This window comes from Tiliqua scincoides, chromosome 6, assembly GCF_035046505.1.
Source record: "Tiliqua scincoides isolate rTilSci1 chromosome 6, rTilSci1.hap2, whole genome shotgun sequence".
In the NCBI taxonomy this organism is placed as follows: domain Eukaryota; kingdom Metazoa; phylum Chordata; class Lepidosauria; order Squamata; family Scincidae; genus Tiliqua; species Tiliqua scincoides.
In genome coordinates, this window is record NC_089826.1 from 85,912,648 (window position 1) to 85,937,940 (window position 25,293).

At 44.7% G+C, this 25,293-nt stretch overlaps 1 protein-coding gene across 8 annotated transcripts; it reads left to right on the plus strand.

The window, feature by feature from the left end:
- The first annotated feature begins 1,389 nt into the window (after window positions 1-1,389).
- Window positions 1,390-25,090, plus strand: FAM118A (family with sequence similarity 118 member A). 8 transcript variants are annotated; one of them, XM_066632011.1, is made up of 11 exons: window positions 1,390-1,466; window positions 3,087-3,152; window positions 5,795-5,852; window positions 7,376-7,634; window positions 8,607-8,828; window positions 9,816-9,944; window positions 11,273-11,558; window positions 17,257-17,289; window positions 19,810-19,895; window positions 21,097-21,180; window positions 24,303-25,090. In XM_066632011.1, the coding sequence occupies exons 3-11, from the start codon at window positions 5,806-5,808 to the stop codon at window positions 24,351-24,353; spliced, it is 1,197 nt and encodes a 398-aa protein (XP_066488108.1). In that variant the 5' UTR covers window positions 1,390-1,466; window positions 3,087-3,152; window positions 5,795-5,805; the 3' UTR covers window positions 24,354-25,090. The 8 variants fall into 8 exon arrangements, with proteins under 8 accessions (XP_066488108.1, XP_066488110.1, XP_066488109.1 ...); XM_066632013.1 differs by lacking the exon at window positions 3,087-3,152 and having other exon boundaries at window positions 1,415-1,466; XM_066632012.1 differs by lacking the exon at window positions 1,390-1,466 and having other exon boundaries at window positions 2,552-3,152.
- Window positions 25,091-25,293: the final 203 nt, after the last annotated feature.

Consider the following 25,293-nt stretch of genomic DNA (forward strand, 5'->3'; position numbering starts at 1 on the left):
AGCACTTTGGTGTGCTGTTGATGGTCCGCAGGTGTGCCACAGGGGTTTGGGGAGGGTCATTTATTAGTAGGGTCCTTGGAGGATGCAAGCCCCCTGCCAGCAACATAGTATACCTTGTCAAAAATCCGATGGTGTGCCTAGATAATTTTAGCAACTTGTCGGTGTGCTATGAGTTGAAAAAGGTTGGAAATAGCTGCATTTGACTATTCTGTCTACAGAGGACTAATGTCTGATGAAGGGTACAATCAAGTTCTTAGTATATGGAAGCAAACCTGAATTTGCTGTTACATCATGCAGGGCCTAGAAGAGGGGGAGTAAAGGGGGTAATTTGTACCTGGGCCCAGGGTCAAAAGGGGGGGGCAGGAGCCAAAGGAGGGGGCCCAGAAATGTACTCGGATCTGACATTTTTCTATCCACTCAGACCTATTGCCTGCACAGGATGCTGGGGACACTACTGATGCCACATGGGTGGGTAGACCTGAGCTCCAAAGACTTTTCTAGCTGTCTCCACCCTCCACCCACCCTGTTTTGCCCCTACCTGCCCCCATTCTGCTCACCCATCACCATCTTCCCTCGCTCTGTTTCACCCTTCCCCTTTGCAAAGGGGCCCAAAAGAAACTTTGTACCCCCTGATAAAATTCTTTTCAGAGGCCCTGACATCATGCCTTAGATACATCTTGGATACCAGCATGTATCAGAGTTGAATCTGAACCAACGCTGCAATTTCTAATGGGTGAAGAGAAACGATGCCATGGAAGTTTCAAAGAACTAAGAGGAAGAAAATATATAGTGACACCTTTTATTAGAGCAACTTCTATTTGGGAATGTAACAGGTTCAGGTTGGATACAGGATTCTTCTTCATTTCTCCTGCCTGAAGAGCGTCTTCCTGAAGCTCAGAGGCTGAAAGGCCTTGATGCAAGAAGTTTTGCCTGACCAAATTCATACTGGTTGCATTTAGAAAAGTGGGTTTGGAGGGTGCAGCCTTGTCAAGAGACTTCGCTTTATTAATCTAGATTAAAAATTGTCATTGGTACCTCTCATAACTTCAGGCAAAAGACTCCAGATGCCTTAGTGGGTCCTGGTAAATATTAAAATGCCTAGTCATAAAACTACTAGGATGCCTAGGATGGGGCTCTCAGGTTCCAATCCTATCCACACTTTCTTGGGAGTAAGCCCCATGGACTACAATGGGACCTACTTCTGAGTAGGCAAGCCTAGGATGGGGCGCTCAGGTTACACTCCTACTTTCCTGGGAGTAAGCCCCACTGACTATAATGGGGCTTGCTCCTGAGTAGACATGCCTAGGAGGGGGTGCGTGCGGGGCGGGCTGCGGAGGAAGGGGGGCAGGAGGCGGCCCGTCCTCGCTCCGCCTCTGGCTCCTGCCCGCCCAGACTGCGGTCTGGCCGAGGAAGGGGCGGTCCTCGCAGCCTGCAGTGCCTGGAGGCTCCTCGGAGGGAGCGCGCGGGTAGGACCCGGGGCTGGTGGCGCGTGCGCTGCACAGGTTGCCTTGGAGGGTCTGCGGGGCGGAGTCCGCTCGTCCCCCAAGACCTGCAGGGCTCTGCGCGACGGGAGGCGGTGGCGTAGCTGGAGGGGGGCGGAGCACTCGGCCTGGCTGGGAAGTGGGCGAGCGGCCCCTCCCTTCGGAGCCATTCCCAGCCGTACGGCTCCGTTTTGCCCCCCCCTCCGCCGGGAATGGCTCAGAAGGGAGGGGCCGCTCGCCCACCTCCCCACCAGGTCGAGTGCTCCGCCCCCTCCAGCTACGCCACCGACGAGAGGCATCCCCCGGCGCTGCGCAGAGCCTGCCGGCAAGGAGGACCTGCTGGGCTCTGTTCTCCTCCGCTCGCGGCTGCTGTCTCTGGGCGTGCACGGGCCGGGCAGTGGTCGTGGGACAGGGAGGCATGCCGCACAGCGGGGGGGGGGCGGCAGGTGAGGCAGAGCCTCCCCACCAGAGTCTTGCAAAAAGCGCCCTGTGAGAAGCTCAGGCACTCTCAGCCCAGGTGCTTTGCACGTGGGTTGAGTGTGCTTGAGGGTTCCACAAGGTGGCAGTGCTTTCTAAAGGCTTGCGGTGGGGAGGCTCTGCCTCAACTGCCTCACCGCAGGTTGCAGCAGCACTTTTTGAAGGACTTCGGTGGGGAAGCCCTGCCTCGCCTCACACAGCAGAGGTGCTTTTCAAATGACTCTGGTGTGGAGGCTGTGCTTCACCTGCCTCACCACACATCCCTGCCGCAGAGTAAGCCTTCCCATCAACAACTGCACCTGTTGGATCTCTACTTCGCAGGCAGCTCAGAAAGGCGACAGAGGCTTGTCCATCACAAAGGTGGAGGGATTCCCATGCAACTCTGTGAACAGTGGCATAGCTAGAGGGGGTGCAAAGCACTAAGTTTTGCAGTTGCCTGAACATGCTGTGCAAGCGCCCCCCCCCACCTTCAGAGCCATTCCAGATGGTGGGTGAAAGCAAAACTGAGCTGAATGCCAGGTAGCAGAGAGGCAAACACCTCCATTTTACTCCCATTGCCCGGAATGGCTCCAAAGGGGAGGGGCCGCTTGCATGGCGCATTCAGGCGCCTGCAAACCATAGTGCTTTGTACCCCCTCTAGCTATGCCACTATCTGAATGAAATGGGAGGAATTTCTGCAAGGTGGGGGCACCTATGAAACAGCTGAATGAAAAGGAAGTTGGTTGTGTGTACTGTAATTAGGGGTTCTTCCTCTCTATTACCGGCTTATTTATTTTATTTATTCAGTTTATATCCAGCCTCTCTCCCCACAGGGCACCCAAGACAGCTTACAGCAAATTTAAAAATACATATACAATAAATGCTATCAACTATAAAATACCCCAAACTATTAAATGCACAGCTTGGGGGGGGGGGGTATCACATAATTTCCATCCTCAGCGTATTTTTTTTTAATAGTACCCTGGTGTTGGATCTTCAACTCTTCTTGAGGCTGAGAGTTGAGTCACCTGACATTCCCCCTTTTTGCCTTCTCAGGCCCCTGGGCTGGAGAAAGGTCTGTGCTTGCCCTGCTCTCTCACTTGCATCACGAAGGTCTCATAAACCTGGTTCCCCCCCCTTCTCTTACAGGCTTTCTTTGTACATCCATGGTGTTCCTTGCAGCCTGGACATAGTGAGTCCTCCATTTCTCTACAGGTGTGGTCACTTAGGCATTTCTCATTTGTATAATGTTGCTGTCTCTTAAGTTCCATTTCTTCAGCTGTTTTGCAAAATTTGCAGAATATGACTCTGAAGGGCTCATATCAGCTTGTTTGTTTGCAAGAACTTTCTAAGGTGTGTGTTTTGATGTGATGTCACTTTGGGAGAATCCCAACTTGGCAGTGAGATATCAAAGAACCTTGTCTGAGTTGTCAAGCAACATTTAAATACCATTTCTGCCTAGCATTGCATATTTACAACAGGGACCAAATGTGTACTCCTGCGGGCCAGACAAAAATGGGTTAAGCTGTTGTTGGTCAAAATAGCGCCTCTAATGTCTTCTATTTTTAGTTGACAAGTCAGATCTTCCTGTGCCCTGACCTTCCATAAGGGATAGCTAATAGGCTGAGGAAATGTGTGTGGGCTTTTCTGGGGCTGAAACCAAGCACAGTTTTAACCCTGGCTGTCAGAACACGTGAAAAGAGGTAGATAGAGATATTTGCTTTGGGTTCTTCTTTGAAAATTCAAGAAAGAAATGCTGGTCTGCATTTCTAAGATACTGCTAGAATAAATCTTAATAGCTTGCTTATCTTTCAGTGATTGTGAAGTGTTTTTCAGCTTATCTTTCAGTGATTGTGAAGAACAGAAAAATCATATCTGACATTTCAGCCCTAAGCATGTTTATAACTGCATTTTAAGAATGTTTGTTTAAAAATAACCATTGATCTCAGTGAAACTTAACTTTCACCTACAGTCACAAATACCTGTGTGAATAAATGTGCATGTTTGACCCTCATTTAAAAAAACAAAAACTTTAAAAATATGCCAAGTGTTACCAAGGGAGCTTGTGGGACATTATTAATAAATGGTTCTCTCTCAGAAAGGACATGGGGAAAAAGGACTCTTCAACCTTCAGAGAGATGCAATTTAAAGTGAAAGAAGTGGCTCTGTTGATAAGGGGTCAGACCAGATGCAAATCAGTGTTGTGCAGAAAACAAAACCCTCTTTTTAAACTGGGAGTGAGAGAGCTTTCCCAATACGATACATACTGGTATTTGAAAATATGAATGCTAAAGACAATATATGAAAATACTGTTTCCCCAAGAATGCAGTAATGTACAATAGTTCCTGACACATGTATCCTTGTGTGCCTATTGTGGTGGCTGTGTGTGGTGTGTACTTGGTGCATCTGAGGTGAGACAGGAAGAAGAGGACATGTATTGCATGGAAGGTGTTTTAAGGGGAAAATCCTTCTCCCTTTAACCTGGTCCAGAAGCGCCAGGCAGAAGTGTGCGTGGTCTCTGGGCCACCAAGTGCCTCGGGAACAAAGTGCCAGGTAAGGCACCGCGAGTTTAGCCTCGGTGCAAGGAGAAAGCAAGTGGACCTCTTGAGTTTTGGAGAAAAGAGGGAGGACTCTCTGAGTTGTGAAGAGGAGAGGAGGAGGACAACGAGAAGGTAAGTGTACTCTAACTCTTTGTCTTCTAACCTTAAATCAACCTTAAACCAACATTGACATTTAGCTTTACCTAAGTTAGCACCTAATCTAACCAGAGGGAGGGAGTCTAAGGTCCAGCAAGTTGGGGCACAGGAGCCAGGCGAGGGCAATAAAAATAAATACATAAGTGTGTACATAGGTCCACTCTGAGCAGGAGCAGAGTCCTACTCATGAGTAAGGGCCCAAGGTACAGGCACTTGGAAAAGTAAATAAAACATAGGAGGATAAAGTGGAAAGCAAGTTTTTCTACTTTGTTTAAATTAACCCTATACTTAACCAAAGTTAAACTTAATCTAAGTTAGAACATCATCTAAAGGTTCAGTGTATTGGGACACAAGATCTAGGTGAGAACAATAAATAAACAAACAAATAAATAAAGGTGCACACTTAATAAAAGCAGGAGGTATAATTTAGATAGGGAGCTAGAGCTCAAACTAAACAAAGAAGAGGGTAATGGGGGGGAAGCTCACAGTGTCTATTTTATAAACAGGGCAAAACAGGATTTAAACCTTGGTGTGTAAGTTCTGCCAAGCCCAAAAAACTCTTCAACCAGTGCATTTTAAACTCAAATAAAACGCAGCTTGAGGTTAAAAAATAGTCCAGCCTAAGAGGGCTGAAGTAGGAGGGTAAGAACCTAGGCAGGGCCTATTCCCAGCCAGCCCAGGGCAATTTAGCATAGTGGTTGTCCTTTAGGAGGTGATAAGAGCCCCATTAGGCAAATCCAAGCACCCCATTCAGGAGCCTGCAGAGTAGATAAGGCCCATTAGCAACCTTCTGTCTTCCTGATCTTTTGTAATCTCACCTGGGAAGACCAGCCCCTTTCAATCAGCAAGGAGGGAAGGAGGAGGAGCCAGCTAGGAGTATAAAGCTAGGGCCTGCCACTGCGTGAGCCTCTCAAGCAGAAGTGTGCGCAGCCTCTGGGATACCCAGTGCCTCGGGAACAAAGTGCCAGGTAAGGCACCGCAAGTTTGGCCTCGGTGCGACAGCAGCAGGTCTCTTTTTTGGCATATCAGTGTATGAGTTAATAGAATCTAGATGAGCATTGATTGGGTTAGCCCAGTTCATCTAGAATGCTTTAACCGATTGTCTCATTGTTACTGCCCATTCCGAAACCTATTGAATATGTGTATTTGTTGTTTCACAGAATTGGAACACATGGATTCAGTCCAAGAGACTACAATTAGAAATGAACAGAAATCCAGGTAAGAAATAGTCCTTATATACTACAAAATTATTACTGACATCTTATATCGCAGTTTCAATGTGAAGTGTCACCCTTGTTTATATCTTCAGAACACGGAGTTCTCAGTGGGTCACTTTTGTTGCCATTTTACAGATGCCAATATTTTCAGTTGTTTGGTTGGCATCAAGGAATGGACATACCTCAGAAATAAGGTGGTCGGTAGGGAGTTTCAGAGCTCGGCTATTGCCTCTATTGTCTTAATTTATTATTATTTTGTATCTTGCTCTTGTTTCATGGAACTCGGAACACTGTACTCTTTCCCCTGTACTATTGTGTTCTCATTTTAACCCTGTGAGGTGGTTGTGTGATCAGTCTGGCTGAAAGGGAGTGGACTGGCCGAAATACAGTGGGTCCTGTGCAGGAGATTGGTTCCCTGACCCCTGTCTTGCAATCCTGCCAACTACACCAGTTTGTTCTATCCCGATTTTACCTATCCTGCAGACTACGCCAATTTGTTCTGTCCAAATATTCCAACTCCCTTCTAATGCCCACTTTTTGGCTAATTAACACCCTCCTTTTCCAAGAACAACTGTGGTGGGCAAAGAAATGAACAGACTCCTTATCAGTTGAGCAACAACTCAGGAATTTACAAGAATGTAAACAGCTCAAGAATGTAACAAGAGTTTATTGCTACAAACACAAACACTCCCTACAAGTCCTCTTGTCCAGAGGTTTTCCCTCCCCAAAACTCCACTTAACTCAGTGGGTAAAGGTCTGAAGCCTCCAGTCCAAGTCCAATCCAGTCTCCAAAGCACAGTCCAGTCTTCCCAATCCAGTCTTCTGCAGCAGTGTCCCTCCCTCCTCTCCAGCAGAGTGTCTCCTCCAGCAGAGTCCTGGCAATCCCCTTCTCCCATAGGTCTGGGTCAGGTAGCTCTGTCTGGCCGGGTACCGTCTAGGTCCAGGCTGTCTCTTGGTCAGGTAGCCTTGCTCCTTCTGAAGCTGCCTTTTATCCTTGGATGTCCCATTATCCAAAATGCAGCTCAGCTGTGAGTTAGCCCCTTGTTAAGTAGGCTCAGGTTAGCCATCTCTCCAGTCCATGTTCATTCAAAGTCCCATCAAGGTCAAAAGAAGCTCAGGTGTCCATCTAGGTCTCCATTGCCTTGATTGATTACAGCTGTGGAGCCAGCCCTGCCCTTCCCAGAGCTGTCAACCAGCTGTCAAAACGTGGGATTGCTGTCAACACCACATTACCCACCTGATGATCTGATGATCTTCCATTACAACCCTGTGTGGTCAGCAGAGCCAGCTGTTTTGCTGCTTAATTTAAAATTTGGCCTCTGTTGAAGATCAGTTGCCAGTAAGGGGCATCGAGCATCTGCTTTTTTTGTCTTTCTCCATTTGGGGTCACAGCTTCTAAAACATAAAATTCAGATGGGGTGATTATTATTTTAGCTCATCAAGAGACTTTTATCAGACTTATCATAGCCTGATAAACCATGACCTCTCCTACTCATAAAGTTTCTCTTTGATTTTGATATCTAGGAAGTTTTTAAAAAGCCTTGTATGGAAGCAGCCCCAGGATCTCCTGTTGGTAATTGGAACAGGGGTCAGTGCTGCTGTCGCGCCGGGAATTCCGGCCCTCTGTTCCTGGCGAAGCTGCATTGAAGCAGTCATTGAAGCAGCGGACCAGCTGGAGGTGCTGCACCCGGGAGATGTGGCTGAGTTCCACAGAAAGGTGGTCAAAGATGGAGACCAAGACTTGCTTGTGGTTGCACATGACCTAATCAGAAAGATGTCACCGGTAAGCAGTGATCTTCCCGCTTTGTCAATGAAACAAACTCATTGTATATAGTTATCCCTCATCTTATTCAAGGGCTAAGTTCCAAAGTTAGCGCATAAAGCTAAAATAACATACACTCAAAATTACCTTTTAAATCCTTTACATTGGAAAAATAGGTACTGTTGCTTTAAAAATTAAGAGATGCGAGTGGGAACTGAGACTACTGTGGAAACAGCATCCTCATTCTCAGTGGGAGGGTTAGTCTCTCCTACTGGATTAACCCACTTAACCAGTTCTGCAAGATTAATGATGTGGTGTTGCCCCACCTGGGTGGGGGGGGGGAGGACACACAGTAATGCTGACTTGCTCAATGTGTGACCCACTAAGATGAATACAGCATGCCAGGCATATTTTTGTTGCTGTTCCAGTCAGAGAATTGAATATCAACTGAGCACTTGTAGTCCAAGTTAATGCAGAGGAACCACCAACATTTTCCTGCTCCTGGTTCTTCTCTTTCAGTAATTGCCTAGGAAAAAGAGTCTCTTTTGTCTGCCTTTCTGATCTTGGAGGTGAAAACAAACACTTCCTTATCCCTCTCAAAAGTACCATCTGAGCTTCTACTTGGAGGACCAGTTACAATTTTATTGTGTGAGAGTTTGGTTCCAGTTCAGGTTCAAAAGAGCAAATTGATTTTAGGTTTAGGTTCTGGTTCTGGTTCTGTTTCCTGATTAAAGCCTTTCCAAACCAGTTTTTAAGTTCCTCTCTGGTTCAACTTCCTGCTTCCAGATGCTTGGCATTCCTCCCTATTTTCAAGGCTCTAAGCAAGCAACAGAAAGAAGAAATGTACTTCCTTGACAGGCGCATTGCGGGGAAATGGTCTGAGTTCTATAGGCCTGTAGTAATAGCATGTGCTACCAATTTGGTTCTGGGGTTCTGTGTTACTCAAAAGCCTATATAAGTCTTGTCTCCCCGATGTTCTCTTTTTTCTACCAGCGAACAGGAGATGCCAAACCAAACTTTTTCCAGGACTGTCTAATGGAGATTTTTGATAATTTGGAACAGCAGATTCAGAATCCTGTTGTTCTGCAGTCAATTCTTCGACTAATGGAGAGAGGCACTATGGTGCTTACTACAAATTATGACAACTTACTTGAAATCTTTGGCCAGCAACAGGGGAAACCCATGGAATCTCTTGATTTGAAAGATAAAGACAAGGTAGGGTAGAAGCACCAGAATGTGGTTTTTGAAGCTCTCAACCTCCATTTTTACAGAATGTTAAAATGTTCCTAACAATAGGAGGGGCACAATGCACCAAAAACTTCATCTCAAGTGCTGTTGAAACATATGAGAGGTGCATGAGAAAATATCTAGCTAGCTACAGTGTTTCTCACAGTTAAAAAAAAAAATGTTAGGCCATTTAACTTTCAATTTTGAGTTTGCAGGTTTTTTGTCTTTTTGCTCTCCTGGTAACTCTCAATTTGCATGGTGTTGTTTCATTTTTGAAAAAGCCTGATTTAAAAATTAATACTGGAAGTGTGATTTGCACAGGCTCATTTTTAAAATAATGTGGTTAGGATTATGCGCAAGGATCGCATAAACAGCTGACTCTAGAGCCTGGTAAATGGCTTGATGGTTGGTCGCTATTACTTGCCTGGCAGTTTAGGGGAGCTCCTTAAAGTGTGTCAGAGGTGACAGGAACTTCTGGCTGACTTGATAATGGGTGGCTTACAGCCAGCTCCTGGGAGGGTTTGTTATAGCCATAGCTACTGAGCAGGTACATCAATTCTATTTAGCTTCTAAACCAACAACAACAACAAAAAAAGCCACCAAACCTTTTCCTTCTGTTTGGTGCAAGGGGATGCTTTTTGTGTACGTTTTTCTTAAACCCCAAATATGAATCTTCCCCCTCCGTGAAGCTGTGAAGACTCTCATGCTCTTCCTTGACTCAGCAGGACCTTTGTCTACAATGCAACACTTTTCTCTTTCTGCCTCGTGTGGATTTTTCCCCCAACCTTATCTGGTTGTCTGGCAGGCAGCTGGAATGGATTATGCCTACCTGGGATGAATTCTGCCCACCTGCCTCTGTTTCGAGGCAGAGTCCATAAGTAGGTAGATTCTGTAAGTAGGTAGCACTCCTCTGGTGCCTGGTCTCTTTCTGCATTTTTGTCTGGCAGGATTAATGAACCACCTCATTTTCTTCAGGTTCTCCAGTGGGCAAAAGGTCAGACCAGGTATGGAGTTCTTCACATTCATGGTTTGTACACAGATCCTTGTGGAATGGTGTTGGATCCTTCAGGATATAAAGATGTTACTCAGGACCCTGAAGTGATGGTATGTGCACAAGGAGACTAAAAGGCTTGTTTTCTTTCAAGCTATACATAATCTCTAAACCAGCAGTGTAGAAAAGGTATGCAGCATGGATTGGGCATCGCAGATTAACCATGCTGCTGTGTGGTGATAGTTGGAAGAACATTCCACAGAATGGCAGCTGCATAGCTAAGGTTGCACCACAATGGCTCAGCCGTGGCCTCCCCTCACTGGTGGTTGTGCATAAGTTCATATGAGGGCAGAATTTTGTGGGACCAGCTGAATTTCTGTGTTGTCCAACATGACACTAATACCTATCCATACATAATGTACTTAACTTCTCCTGGTGAATCTCTTGTGCTGTTCTTCTCTCTCTCTCTCTCTATATATATATCTGTCTCTCTCTCTCTCTCTGTGGCCCCCCTGTGTGTGCCCTCTGCGCACGCCCTCTCTGGAGGGTCTTGTGAGCCCAGCAGAGGCCACAGACGTCCATCCTGAAACTAGAAGTGACTTTTTTTATGCCTTATGAAGCTTGAGGAGGCCTAGGGAAACTTCACAGAGGAACTGGAAGTAGCATTTTTAATACTGTCAGGCTCGGTCTGAGCCCAGCAAAGGCTGGAGACAGATGTCTGTGACCTCTCCTGGGCTCAGAGGACCCTCTGGAGACAAGGGGGGCTCTGCTCCCCCTCAGCTCTGGAGGGTGAGGAGGGAATGCATTCAGTGGGTCTTTGGTATCCTCAGGGGATTCGTTCCAGGACACCCCCGCACAGATACCAAATTTGGTGGATAATAAAATCCATGAAGGAGTGTGTGTGTTGTGCTACCAAATGGGAAGTGCCTTTTAGAAGAGTTTCCTGGATGTGACTGGAAGGCCTGGGAGTCCTCTGAGACCCTTCAGCCATGGGCTTGGCATCCACAGATATTCAAATGCTGAACCTACGGATAAGGAGGGCCCACTGTACAAGCAGCATCTAGTCATACTATCAAATTCCATTACCTTAAAGTGCAAAGCATCAGCCACAGCCTTGCAAATAAATCCACAAAAAATGTTACTAGCCTGTAAAAGTTTTATTCCAATGATTGACTTGTAATGGTGGGTGTGAAATAGTAACAGCCTAAATGGGGGGGGAACAAAAACACCTCCTGCCTTAAAGTCTGAAAACTTTTCTATCTGAGCATCTAGAGGCAATTTTGACTTGCCAGAGGCAACCTGCCAAATGGTTAGTTACAAACCTGGCTGTAACTAATCTCTTACATCGTCTTTATGATCTGGAATGGCCTGACTTTGGCTTGTGTCTGAGTATGTTTGTGTGTATTTACTCAAGTATTTGTGAACTAATTTTTCTTTACAGGAGGTTCTGCAGAACTTGTACCGGACCAAATCATTTCTCTTTATGGGCTGTGGAGAGACTCTGCGTGACCAGATATTCCAGGCCCTCTTCCTGTATACCGTCAAAAACAAAGTGGATCTAGAACATTACATGTTGGTACTTAAAGAAAATGAAGACCAGTTTTTTAAGCTCCAGGCAGATATGCTTCTACATGGCATCAAAGTGGTATCCTATGGGAATTGCTTTGAAAGTTTCCCAGAGTATGTTCAAGATCTTGCTACCCAGATCTGCAAACAGAGGAGTCCAGGTACTGTATCTCTATTACAAAATATAACACATTCAACCATTTTTTTTCTGTTCTTCTCATACGTGGCGATTGTTTTTAAATCTGTGCGTGGATATTTGTGCTTTGTGTGTATACGTAACGTCACAGCATTGTATTCTCTATGCAGTGGTTCTCACACATTTAGCATCGGGACCCACTTTTTAGAATGAGAATCTGTCAGGACCCACCGGAAGTGATGTCATGACTGGAAGTGACAACATCAAGCAGGAAAATTTTTCACAATCCTAGGCTGCAATTCTACCCACATTTACCCAGGTGTAGTCCCATTTACTGTCATTGTTAAAAGCATATACATCATAGCCTGTTAAAAGTCCAGGTCTGTAACATTTCCCCAAATGCAGTCACATTCATGGTAGCATCAAGTCTAATACATTAAAAATAAAATATTGAAATGAATGGGGACCCACCTAAAATTTGCTTGTGACCCACCTATTGGGTCCCGATCCACAATTTGAGAAACAAACTCTATGAGTTTATCAGTACAGATATTCCATCTTCCCATGGTTTTGTGTACTACCAATCACTAATAATATTGCAATCTGTTGTTGGCATCCTTCAGTCTCGGAAGACTATGGTATCGCACTCTGAATGGTGGTTCTGGAACAGAGTGTCCTCTCCAGTGCGTGAAGCCTGGGTAAAGTAGGTATGGAGGATAGGCTGTTACCCATGCAGCAAATCCCCCCTCTCCACGTCGCTGAAACGGTCCAGTGGAAAGGCAGAGGCCAATACGGTTGGTTCCAGCGGCGTTGCAGGAGTTGCCAGAACGTGACTGTGTTCAGCCATGAACTGCCTCAGGGACTCCAGCTCCGGATTTTGCCTCGAGGTTGACTCCTGAAGCCTTTTCCTTAACTGGATGTAGCCACAAGGCAGTGGAGGTTTGGGATCAGAGTTCTCCTTCTCTCAGATGAGCTGCCTTCCCAGGCTAAGGAGTCCCACCTACCCGGTGGCTGTTCAGTTGCCTCTTACAACAAGTACAGCCAAACTGAGGGCCTGTTCTTATCCCCAGCCCCCCAGGGGAGTAATCTATACAGCACCTATAAGCATGCAATGACAAAAGGACATGAAAAGGATTTTGCTCTCCTTTTAGTTAGAAGGCTTTTATTTTGCTTTTTGGCTTCTGAAGAGGCAGTAAAGGTGGCTTGTATCAAATCTATAAATTCAATGATAAAATCACAAAATTTATTCCTCCTCCTCTTCACAAGGCAGTTGGTATCCAGTGACCACTGCGCCAAACCTACCTGCCCTGGTGGGTGTCTATCACTCCACAGGTGCCACAAGTGTACCTGGGCCTTGCACTGCCACAAAGCTTTTTACGGCACTTTTGCAGTAACACACGTTGGCAGAATTGGTGCAGGCCCTCATTCAGTAGGATTGGGCCATATAGATCCGATATAGCAAAGGTATTAAAAGTCACAAGCTGTGGCATTTTCCTTAGACTCGGAGACATCTACAGGGAAGCCTAGATTATTATTGGAGACCAAAGTCTGATTACATCTTGCTGAAGAGACAGTCAACAGAGTGTGTCTTTAAAACAAATCAGTCGAGACAAGTACAAAGGTCTGGGTTCTCCCCATTTTCCCTTCAAATTGGACAGGAAAATTGACTCCTCTCCCTCTGATCACAGCCTGTTTCAATCTTTTTCTCAAACTCTAATAAGATAGAGTTGCTCTTTGGGAAGGAATATAGGAACTTTCAGGTTAGGTGGAACTTTTTTTTTTAAACCTGAAGAATTCTGTGGAATTCTGAAATTTGTATATCACTGCATCAAGATAATTCAAAATTAACATAACTTCTTATTTTTTTATACAAATTTTGCAAGCAGTATAAAAAAGTGGAACCAACCCAAAAGTTTTGAATGAATGATCACTTAATGATCATACTGTCACTTTGCTTTTACTCTTGTATTAGCAAGTTTCGAGAGATCATTTTTAAAAGAGCATCAAATCTAGATATTCAAGTGGGTGGTTTTAATTTCAATCACACCTACTGATTTCCAGGCTTATATGAAAAATATTACAACCCTGTAGTCCTCCCAGGAAGAAGAGTTGCTTTCTTTTATCCCAAGGGTATTGTTAATAAGAACAGCCCCACTGGATCAGGCCATAGGCCCATCTAGTCCAGCTTCCTGTATCTCACAGCGGCCCACCAAATGCCCCAGGGAGCACACCAGATAACAAGAGGCCTCATCCTGGTGCCCTCGCTTGCATCTGGCATTCTGACATAACCCATTTCTAAAATCAGGAGGTTGCACTTACACATCATGGCTTGTTACCCATAATGGATTTTTCCTTCAGAAACTTGTCCAATTCCTTTTTAAAGGCATCCAGGCCAGATGCCGTCACCATATCCTGTGGCAAAGAGTTCCACAGACCAACCACATGCTGAGTAAAGAAATATTTTCTTGTCTGTCCTAATCCTCCCAACACTCAATGTCCCCTGGTTCTGGTGTTATGTGAGAGTGTAAAGAGCATCTGTCTATCCACTTTATCCTTCCCATGCATAATTTTGTATGTCTCAATCATGTCCCCCCTCAGGAGTCTCTTTTCTAGGCTGAAGAGGCCCAAATGCCGTAGCCTTTCCACATCAGGAAGGTGCCCCAGCCTAGCAGTCATCTTAGTCGCTCTCTTTTGCACCTTTTCCATTTCCACTATATCCTTTTTGAGATGTGGCGACCAGAACTGGACGCAATACTCCAGGTGTGGCCTCACCATCGATTTGTACACGGCATTATAATATTAGCTGTTTTGTTCTTAATACATTTTCTAAAGATCCCAAGCATAGAACTGGCTTTCTTTACTGCCACTGCACATCGGGTCAGCACTTTCATCGACCTGTCCACCACCACCCCAAGATCTCTCTCCTGATCTGTCACAGACAGCTCAGAACCCATTAGCCTATATGTGAAGTTTTGATTTTTTGCCCCAATGTGCATGACTTTACACTTACTTTCATTGAAATGCATCTGCCATTTTGCTGCCCTTTCTGCCAGTCTGGAGAGATCCTTCTGGAGCTCCTCACAATCACTTCTGATCTTCACCGCTCAGAAAAGTTTGGTGTCGTCTGCAAACTTTGCCACCTCACTGCTCACCCCTGTCTTCTGGTCATTTATGAAGAGGATGAAGAGCACCGGTCCCAGGACAGATCCTAGGGGCACACCACTTTTCACCTCTCTCCATTGTGAAAATTGCCCATTGATACCAACTCTCTGTTTCCTGGTCTTCAACCAGTTCTCAATCCATGAGAGGACCTGTCCTCTTATTCTCTGACTGTGGAGTTTTTTCAGCAGCCCTTGGTGAGGGACTGTGTCAAACGCCTTCTGAAAGTCCAGATATATAATGTCCATGGGTTCTCCTGCATTCACATGCCTGTTGACCTTTTCAAAGAATTCTATAAGGTTCGTGAGGCAAGACTTACCCTTACAGAAGCCATGCTGATTCTCCCTCAGCAAGGCTTGTTCATCTATGTGTTTTGAGATTCTATCTTTGATGAGGCATTCCACCATCTTACCCGGTATAGATGTTAGGCTGACCAGCCTATAGTTTCCCGAGTCCCCCCTCTTTCCCTTTTTAAAGATAGGCGTGACATTTGCTATTCTCCAATCCTCAGGCACCGTGGCCGTTTTGAGGGACAAGTTGCATGTTTTAGTCAAGAGATCAGCAACTTCATTCTTCAATTCCTTAATAACTCTAGGCTGGATGCCATCTGGGCCCGGTGACTTATTGATCTTTAATTTATCAATGAGGTCTGAAATACCTTCTCTTTTCACCTCTATCTGACTTAATTTCTCGGTCAGGAGGGGCCATTCGGGCAGCAGTATCTGCCCGAGGTCTTCTGCCGTGAAGACAGATGCAAAGAACTCATTCAATTTCTCTGCCATCTCTAAGTCTCCTTTTATTTCCCCTTTCCCTCCCTCACCATCCAGAGTCTCCATTTGTGCGTAACAGAACAACAAACAGCAGGCTATGGGAAATGTTACTACGTCATCATAGTGCTAATAAGAGCGAGTCATGTGTCAGTGAAAACATAATTTTGATATAAACCTTTTGTAAGGATATGTAGGAGGCAAGGTGGGTGCAGTGTCTAAGGCAGCAATTTCCAACATTTTTCTTCTTATGGCACACTGACCTCTATGGTCTTCACGTCTTGTAATGTCTAATGTAAACTTCTGGCTTCCAAGAGACTCTTTCAGGTTCTGTGGCTCTTTCTAGGGCAACTGTATGTAGTAATGAATTGTCTTTCCCTCTTCCCCCACTGGCTCTGCTGGTAGAGGAAGAGGGACAGACGATTCACTACTACAGACAGATGCCCTAGAAATAGAGCCACAGAACCCAGAAAAGTGTTTCAGCCATGTTCAACCACTGTGCTCCAAAATCCCACAGCATACCTGACCACATTCCGTAACACACGAATGTGCTGCAGCACACTGGTTGAAAATTGCTTGTCAAATGCTTAGCAACTCATACCCATCTCCCTGCGTCATCCTTTTAATTAGGAAAACTGAGAATGGACTTGGCAAAGGTAGTTCTTACTGCCACCACTGAAAACTAGAGCCCCAGGCAGGAGGAGACTATCTGGGGAAAACCTCTCTTCTCAGTGAACAGGAACCCAAAAGCCAAGGGAACCCAAAATCTTAAAAGCAGACGATAGCAGTACACAGGTTGTTTGGGAGTAGTGACAACCCATTGCCTCTTGACTAAACTGAAATTAGGCAGATGACAACAGGAAAGGTTTAAAAGAATTATTAAAAGACCAACAACTGTCTAAAACAAAGGAGGGAAAAATGCAAAGATAATAAGTTAGGCACTGATCATTTCAACGAGAAGAGGGTGTGTATGGCCACAAGGATGTTAAAATGCAAGGAACAAAACAAAAACTGACACAACTTCCCTCCCCATGCTACTTTCCCTCCCCACGCCTACTCCCCTCCCCAAGACTACTTTCCCTCCCCACGCTATTCCAGTTTCTTGGTCCTTTCACCCAAGTTTCTTGGTCCTTCCATCCATCCTTAGTAAAAGACCAACAACTTTCACAGGGTGGGTACGACCCTGTGAAACACCAGGTGCTCCTGACCATGAACCTGGGAAAATATGAGGAGGGTGGGTGACCCTGTTTTTTATTTTTATTTTTATTAGAGAAAAACCAGTTTTTCATCCATCCTTTTTCCATAGAGAAAAACCAGTTTTTCTCTATGGAACTAGGTACAGAGGGTCACCTGACCTTGTGAGTTTCCCCTGCCTGGCAGTGAAGTGGTCTTCATAATCCAGGGAGCTGGCTCAAAATAAATTTCTTTGGTTACCAGTCAGTTGGGGAAGAAGATCAACACCGAAGGAACACTATGCTGGTACTGGATATTGAGGCATCAGAGAAGCCTCTGAGATGATAGAAAGCTCAAAGCAGGTGAAAAATAGACAGAAAAAAGGGATATCAGGATTTTCCCACCTTTGTTTATAGTTTGCCTTCATTCATTCCAGAAACCCACAGCTTTGAACACAGGGATACTGCAAATAGCTTGTGTAGTGTGTGACCAAGTCCCTAAATCTAAGTGCCTGTATAATTTTGTGTGAAATGTGTTTCACACAAATATTATTAGTAACCTTGAAAATCTGTGTGTAATCCTATGCAGTTTGATTTCACGACTTAATATTTGTTTTTTCTCCAGATACAGATCGGGTAGACAGCACTACTTTTCTGGGTTAAGTATATTTTTGTTTACGTGTGTTTTATAACATAATTGGTGTAAAGTCTTGGAAGCAACATGACATCCTGAGTTACACAGACATTCCCCAGTTTGCATGTAGACATGCCCAGGATCTGCTGTAAGGGAAGGACCAGGGAAAGCCTTGTCTACAACAATTAGGACATAAAGGGGATTTATCTTGCAAATAAGGAATGGCTTGCAAAATCTTTTGACTCCCATGGGGGAACTGCTCTTGGCCTCAAACATGCTGTCAGAACCAACCCAGTGGCACAGAACAGATCCCCTTTTTGGAAGGATGTTCAGCGACAGTATTTCTGTATCTTCATGGCTTTGCTGCCTTGCTGGCTGTAACCACCCTGGGATCATTCCAAGGTTTTCCCACCACTCTCTGGAGGGCTGGGGCTGCCAGGCTGGTATAGCAGTAACTCTTCCTCCCCTCATCTCACCCTCCAGAAAGGATCCTAATCATCCAATCCAACCTTTGATTAGAAATCCTTTGTGCTATCTGCAGCTCTTTCATGGGACTACACACCACCTGGCCATGGACTTTCTTGCAACCAGGCCAACCACTGCTCTCAGCTGTTCCCCCTAGGGCACAGTGGCTGGCTAGGAAGAAGAGCATTTGTGCATCTGGAGGAGACCATGTGCATGGGTGCTTTAGGAACATGATGCTGCTGCTAACTGAACAGTGGTGAGACAGACCTAGTGCTTGTGCCACAGGCAGGAGATGTAGTGGGGCAGCAGTAGTGGTAGCTACTGCCACTGATTTGCTGCAAGGGCAAGCAAATCAGTGGGGGCAGCAGTCATCAGGCAAGCAGTGAGGGCTCAACCCATAAACCAGGACATTTGAAAAAAAATGACAAACTCTTGGGACAGGAGAGTTTCCCCCCAAAAGATACTGTCCCAGGAAAACTGGAATGTCTGGTCACCATACCCTGGAAGCAACCCCACAAACCCCCCAAATGTCTCACTGCCTAAATCAGGAAGCTTGCACATTGGCTAGAGTCATGTAGAAGACAAAGCAAAAATGCATTTGACATATAATCTCAGACTTTCATGGCCGGTACTATTAGTGCTACAATAAGAGCTGTCCAGGCTTATTTGCTACGGTCTAGGACAATTGTCATTTCCTAATGTTTCACCCACAACCATGGTGGGCATTTTCAAAGGACTAGACATGAGAACCACAGACCACAGTTTGTCTTAGCCCAGAACACTGATCTTGTTCACCATGTGTTTCTTAGCTTGGCGACCAGCCCTTAGAAATACTAGGATCCAGGAATTTGGAACAGAAGTGCACAATCGTTTAAGGAACACAGTGAACAAGGTCAGTGTACAGTTATTGTCAGTTGCTTTGCAATGAGACGAACTGCCTGTGGTTCTCACCTCTGGTCCTTTGCCCACCATAGTTGTGAGTGAAACGTTAGGAGATGAAAATCTTCATAGACTATGGCTGAGGTATTCATTCTGTGTGTCCCACCTCCCTGGTGAGGTGTGGCTAGCCTCCAGGGGCATCACCAGACATCTGGGGAGAGAGGCTGGGCTGCTCTTCTCTGCTGCATGTGCTGCCTCCTGACTTGCTGCTTTTCTGCAGCTGTGAACGAGGTGGGTAGGGCAGTGTGAGGCTGGGAGGGCATATGAAACATGGTGGGGGGAGGTGGGAGAGAAGGCTGGCTGGGCAGGCAGAGGTGCCGCATCTCATCATGGAGCTCTCTCCATATGCAACCTCACCCCAAGGACTACATTTCCCAGTGTGCCCCTTGCCCTGGGCATCCTGGTATTGGTCAAGGCTGGAGAAGAGGCTTCAAACTGGGAGGGTAGAGTTTGCAGCTCAGTGAAGGAGGGAGCCAGCAACACAAGCAGCTCAGCGAAGAAGGGAGGCAGCCTGCTTTTAGTGGGGGGTGTCCAAATGCCCCAGCCTGCATCCCTCCATCTTGCCTGGGGGAAACGGGTGGCATCTGCATGCTGGGTGTATGTGTGTGAGCACCCCCATCTGCTTTGGGGTGAGTTGTAATCTTGCTGTATGTGGCTGCAATCCTTTCCACACTTTCCTGGGAGTAAGCCCCATTGGCTCAAATGGGGCTTACTTCTGAGTAGACCTACACAGGCGTGGGGTCTGTGTCAGCTTAACTCAGGATCTTCACCTTTCTCTTTTTCCTCCCCCTTCAAAAGAGAAAAAAAGCCACTCGTGATGGTTTTGTCTCCAAAAATTGATTAAAAATAAAAATCCCCATTCCTTTTTAGCCATTCCCCTTTTTCCTCCTGCCTCCTTTTGAGGGGGGGGGCGTACTCTGTTGGCTGCTATTGTAAGACAAAAGGCACAATCCTAGCTAGGTCTACTCAGAAGAAAGTCCTATTGTGTTCAATGGGACTTACTCCCAGGAAAGTGGGGTTAGGATTCCAGCCAAACAGTCTCTAGGTCTCAGTTTGCAATTAGCAGATGCACACAAAACAAAGTCTTCACCTCCCCCAGCAAATTCATCACTTCTTCCCCCCCTTTCCAAAACCCTCCAGGTGTGCTGCTAACAAACTCAGGGCACTATCCTAACCAGGTCTACTCAGAAGCAAGTCCTAGTTTGTTCAATGGGGCTTACTCTCAGGTAAGTGTGGTTAGGATTGCAGCCTCAGAGTGCTGGCAACCTTGTTTCTAGTGTATAATTATAACACCTTCAACCCCATTTTGGGGGTAACTGAGGTGAGGTGTTGTAATAGGTGAGGGCAGGAGGTCTGGTCTAGAGGGTAGAGCCTCCCGTTTGCCTGAAGATAACAGCTGAAGGTTGCCAGTTCGAGGCCACCGGCAACGTGAACGGCAAGACCTTGAAGCAGCTGACAAGCCGAGCCGAGTTTTTCCATCTGCTCTTTGGCCACCCTTCTAGTGAGATATGAAGGATTGTCAGCTTGCGTGGGAGGAAACTGGAGGCCAGAATGTGATACCAGATCATAAAAGGATTCATCTGAAATGTTGTAGTTCTTGAAAGACAGAACTTTCGTCAATTGTAAAAATCCCTATAGGGATTTAGTTTAGCCTACCTGTGTAAACCGCCTTGAAATAGTCTGAGGAGAAATCTGACGACCATGAAAGGTAGTATATAAATACCTGTATTATTGTTGTTGTTGTTGTAATAGGGAGCCATGGCCAGTGGCTACAAGGATCAGGGGAGGTGCGAGCCAGAAAAGTTTGAGAACCACTGGCCTATGGCCATTAAGCCCAAACTGCTCTTACCGCAAAACAAAAAATGCTTTCCTTAATGCAGTTTAGCTAGCCGATCTCTAGCATGAGCAACTTACTTTGCTCAGGAAACCCCAGTCCTTGTACTTGCAGGTGAGCAAGTGGGTGCTCTTCTGAGTTCCCAATGAATGGGTCACTCATGCAACTGCCTGAGAAAAACAAACACTTCCTTTGGGCTGGGAAATGGTTTTGATGTCATCAAATAGAGTAGAACCCACCTGGCTTCTACCTATGCAGACAGGTTTGCTCTCAATGGCATTATAGTAATATTGCTAAGCAGAATAGCTGCATCAGGCAAGAAAGTGGACCCTGAATTCAGCACGTTTGGGGAATAATGGAATTTCCAGACAAAGGCTGCTTGCAAATGATACCCAGCAGTTTTTTAGGCTGCGGACGTGGCACAGAAACTGCACTGGGGGGGAAAAGGCAAAAAAGAGAGGAAGCAGGGCATTCATCACAAGGTGTTTGAGGAAGGCCTTTCAGTGCCAAGGCCTTGTCGGCAAGAACAAGAATTTTGTTTGTAATGGAATGGAGACCTACAGTAAATTCAAATTTTCCTTCTATTCTTGCAGGAACATCATGTGTGGATTGTGCAAAAAGACGGTTGGGGGACAGTGAGGACGAACGGTCTAAGAGAGCAAGGCAAGCTGATGATGGTATTCATGCCCTCTACTTGTTCATTCTTTATATTGGAGTGGAGGGAGGTGTAAGGCATGGGTTGAATGTCTCCAGTTCTGTTTTGGTATGTGAAAGAGTTTTGAGCACTATTGTTACCAAAAGGGCTGTTTTGTTTAGGGGAATTAGTACACTGCCCTTATTGGAAACTCAGGATCGCAGGCTAGATAACAGCATAATGCAGATAAAATCCCTTGTCTAGCTTAAAGAGGAGACTGGGAGAAAGCTAACTTTCAATCAAAGATTACATTTTTATTACAAAAACACACAGGTAAACATAATGCACATTTCTTGCTTCTAGTACTTGAAAAGTGTGCCTAGCTTTATGGTGGTTGCATGTGGAAAGTATTTGGTGCATCCGAGGAAATTAGGAAAAAGGGAAGGTTTGTAGGGAATGATTTTTAGGGGTCCCTGATCTGCCAAACCAGTTGCTGACTAAAGATGGGGAGAGAAGGGGAGAAAAAAAGGGGGGAAGGTTCCAGACACAGATATAGTTACCTATCCTGAAAAGCAGTTGGATGGGGAGGGGTGGAGAGTCCTATGAAGGACCCTCTGCCTTGGAAGGGCAGCCAGAGAGAGAGCTAGCACGTGCCAGCCTTCTCTTAAAAGGGTTTTTGCTGACCTGGATGCTGACCTGAATTACCCGGATGTGACCTAGAGCTGATCTGGATGCGCTTGCTCACTACACACAGTGGGGCACGTGGAGCATGCAAAGATCAGGAAGTCAGCTACCAGCCATGGCTGACCTCCTGGGGGGGGGAGGCAGTTTGCATACGGTACTTAAGAGTGATTAAGCTACAACAATAGGAAACATTTAAACAATGATTAGCTATGCCAGACTCCTTGTCGTCACCATGAGCTTGTGACTTTACCTGAATTTGGCCTGTTTGAGAAGTTTAAATGGGTTTGCATAAACAGTGATTGGATTAGGCTTAAAACAATAGGAGCCACTTAAGCAACGATTTACAGTGATTGAGATAACAATGTACTCTTTAGACTTTGCTGCTAGTCTTTGCTAACGGCTTTGTTGCTGTGTGCATGGAGAACTGGAGTTTGTGTAAACTTGTGACTTTTACCAGGGTTTTTGGAAATTGGGCGTTTGCTTGGCCCGTATGACATTTTAGTCCATAATAACATAACCAGATATAAAATCACAACTTAAAAGGAAAACGGGGATTTTTCACATAACACTATCAGTACCAAATGCAGGTGAGACTGGGGGACAAAGCAAATAGAAAACATGGAAAATTTGTCAAGTGTAACTTGAACCTACTTGTTTTTAAAATGTAAATATATACAAAAATGTATATTTTCGTTGTTCTCCTGAGTTGTCTGGCAGATACATCAAACACATTTCATATATTTTTACGTGTATCCATTCATCAAACTCTTAGGAGTGCATGGATATAATTAAATCTTCACTTTTTCCAGATAATGCTATTGTTTGAGATCTTGGACATGAAGGAATATTAGTAACCAAGCTATAGAAAATATGACCTTCTGAACATTTGCAGATACAGTCCAAGGCAGTGATTTTAAAAAACAGTAAGGCTGCAATCCTGTACACACTTCCCTGGAAGTAAGCCCTTTTGAATGGGACTTGTGTCTGAGTTGTCATGCCTAGGATTGCAATGCAAGTCTTCTCTGTTCTTTCATTTAAAAAGGCAAAATAATTTATATTTTCATTCTGCCCAATGGTTCACAAACATTTGACCATTCCAAAAATGTGACCCTCCCCCATAAATTGAGAAGTGCCCTGTATATTCAGCATTATATATGCCCTGTATATTCAGCATTATATATGCCCTGTATATTCAGTATATTTTTTGTATTTAGTGGGACTTACTGTGAGGGGTGTATAGGATTTCAGCCTTAGAGTACTGTACACTATGCTGTATTTGGATATAACCAGGGCCCTGGAGAGGGTTTTGCAGAACTTTCCATGAAAAAACAGTGGCTGAGTTCAGAAGCATACCATGGTTTGTGTTTCTAGTTGTACCACAGGCAACAGATGTATATTTGGAACTGACGTATAGCAGGTTTAGAGCTGCTTGTCTGCTTTGTTTCCCATCTGCTCAAGGCCCAGCGTCAGAAGTTCACTCCCTTCTCTACAATGCAGCAGCAACCTCCTGAGGCAGAGTAACAAAATTAACTGTAATCAGTGCCCCGTGGATTCAGATATAACACAAAACCATGGTTGATGTAAACTCTGATCTGCAAACCAACATGATTTCAGATGCTGATTTGTTGGTCCCAAACAAACCTCTTAGGAAGAGAGCAGCTGGCATGGATTCAGACATAATACAAAATCTTGTTTAAACTAAACAAAGGACCGGCATTGTATCTGAACTCAGCCAGTGTTAGACACTGTGGTGTGCCAACTAGGGCAGTTGCACCTTCACTACCAGATTTTGCTAATAAATACACCAGGCATTAGGTTTGGCAAGTTGGCAATTTTGAGTATTGTGGTTAAATGTGCCACAATGCCATAAGTATAGCCAACAGCATATCTTTTAAATTTCATCATGGCGTCATTTGATAGCAAGGGAAGCACTGTGGGCTGCTTTCCCCCAGTCCTGTAGCAACTGGGGACAAATCTAGCAGAGATTCTGATATTGACTACCTGCTGTAACTGAAAGTATCTCCAGAGACAGAAGTTGTCACTGGCAAAAGTTACTAGCCAAAGCTCCACCTTGCCGGTTGCAGGGAGAACCCCATGTGTTCTTCTGTGGATTTGACTTGTAGGTGTTGAAATAACTGTTCATATTCATAGAAACCTTCCTGTTGAAACTTATGAATATATTCATAACAATTTTAGCATATTATAAAAACATGAAATTAACTAATTTGCATTTGTCATAAGCATATCAAGATTGTAAGCAAACATTTGTTCGTTTTAGTGGTTGCAAAATACTTGACCATCTGTTGGCCAAATCTTTTTGATCAGTTTTTCAAGGAAAATATTTATAAAAATAAGTTAAATACATAATTTTCTGGCGTTCTATAGGTTGCAAATTATACTTTGCCTTGATTGGAACACATGAATTAAAGAAGCTGATTTTTTTTTATGTTAGAATTAAGTTGTTTTAATTTTTTTGAACAGGTACTGTTGAAGATGCTGCTCTTCTCTGAATACTATGAGAATCAAACTTGAAAAACAGCTACTTGCTATAACTGTGCCATCATTTCTGCAATAACAGCAGAAAGGTCTTAACTTCCTATGTAGTGAAAGTGAAAAGGTGTAGGTTCCTGTCCAAGGAGGAACACAACTCCTTATGCACTCCTATAAGCTAAATTCAGCATATGTACACTTCAGGAGTACCCTTTAATGAAGACTGACTTACAACTACCTCAGGAACAAATTAATGTAGAATGACATAATTTTTGTCATTACATTCTCATATGTGAAATGTTTTGCTTTTGTCTACTTTGAGTCTGACTAATCTTGTTTTCACACAGCATGTAAAACATAGTGTGTTGGATCCAAAGGTTCACTTCCACAGGTGGAGAATATCTTCCATTCATAGAAGTAGTGGTTTATACTCTGCATAGAGCAGTGTGAGAAGAGTCTAGAACCCAATTATTATACCACTCTATTTGCACTTGTCCAAGCATTTACAGAACACTTCTAGTGGTTTCTTTCGCTTTGCTCTCATATTACTTGTTAATATAATTTTGTATGGTTCATACATTTTTAAATGAAACATTGAGGCTGCAATCCTAACCACAATTTCCTGAGAGTAAGCCCCAGTGAACAAAATAGGACTTACTTCTGAGTAGACCTGGTTAGGATTGTGCCCTAACTAGGGCAACTGTCTGAATGTGATGGAAATCAATAAAGGCTCCTAATTTTTTGTGTGCATTTTAATAAAAATGAACAGGGCAACATAAGAGTTCTGTGATCCAGCTTTTTATAACCAAAATTCTCTTAGAAAAAACAAAGTTACGGGTGGGGTATACTCCTCAAGGATGTTGTTTTGTCACTTGATGGTCTTTGATGTTACATTACCAGCTGGATATGTGTCTCTGTTCTGCACCCAGAGGAAGATGTGGCAGAGAGCTCCTCAACTGCTCAGTGGTGAGAGTGTATTTTG

Bases quoted from the DNA above. Each gene is read 5' to 3' on its own strand.
- FAM118A (XM_066632007.1), top strand. From the start codon at position 5,686: ATGAGCATTGATTGGGTTAGCCCAGTTCATCTAGAATGCTTTAACCGA. The intron at 7,635-8,606 runs GTAAGCAGTGAT...TTTTTCTACCAG, and splicing joins TAATCAGAAAGATGTCACCG to CGAACAGGAGATGCCAAACC. The intron at 21,181-24,302 runs GTATTCATGCCC...TTTTTTGAACAG, and splicing joins AGCAAGGCAAGCTGATGATG to GTACTGTTGAAGATGCTGCT.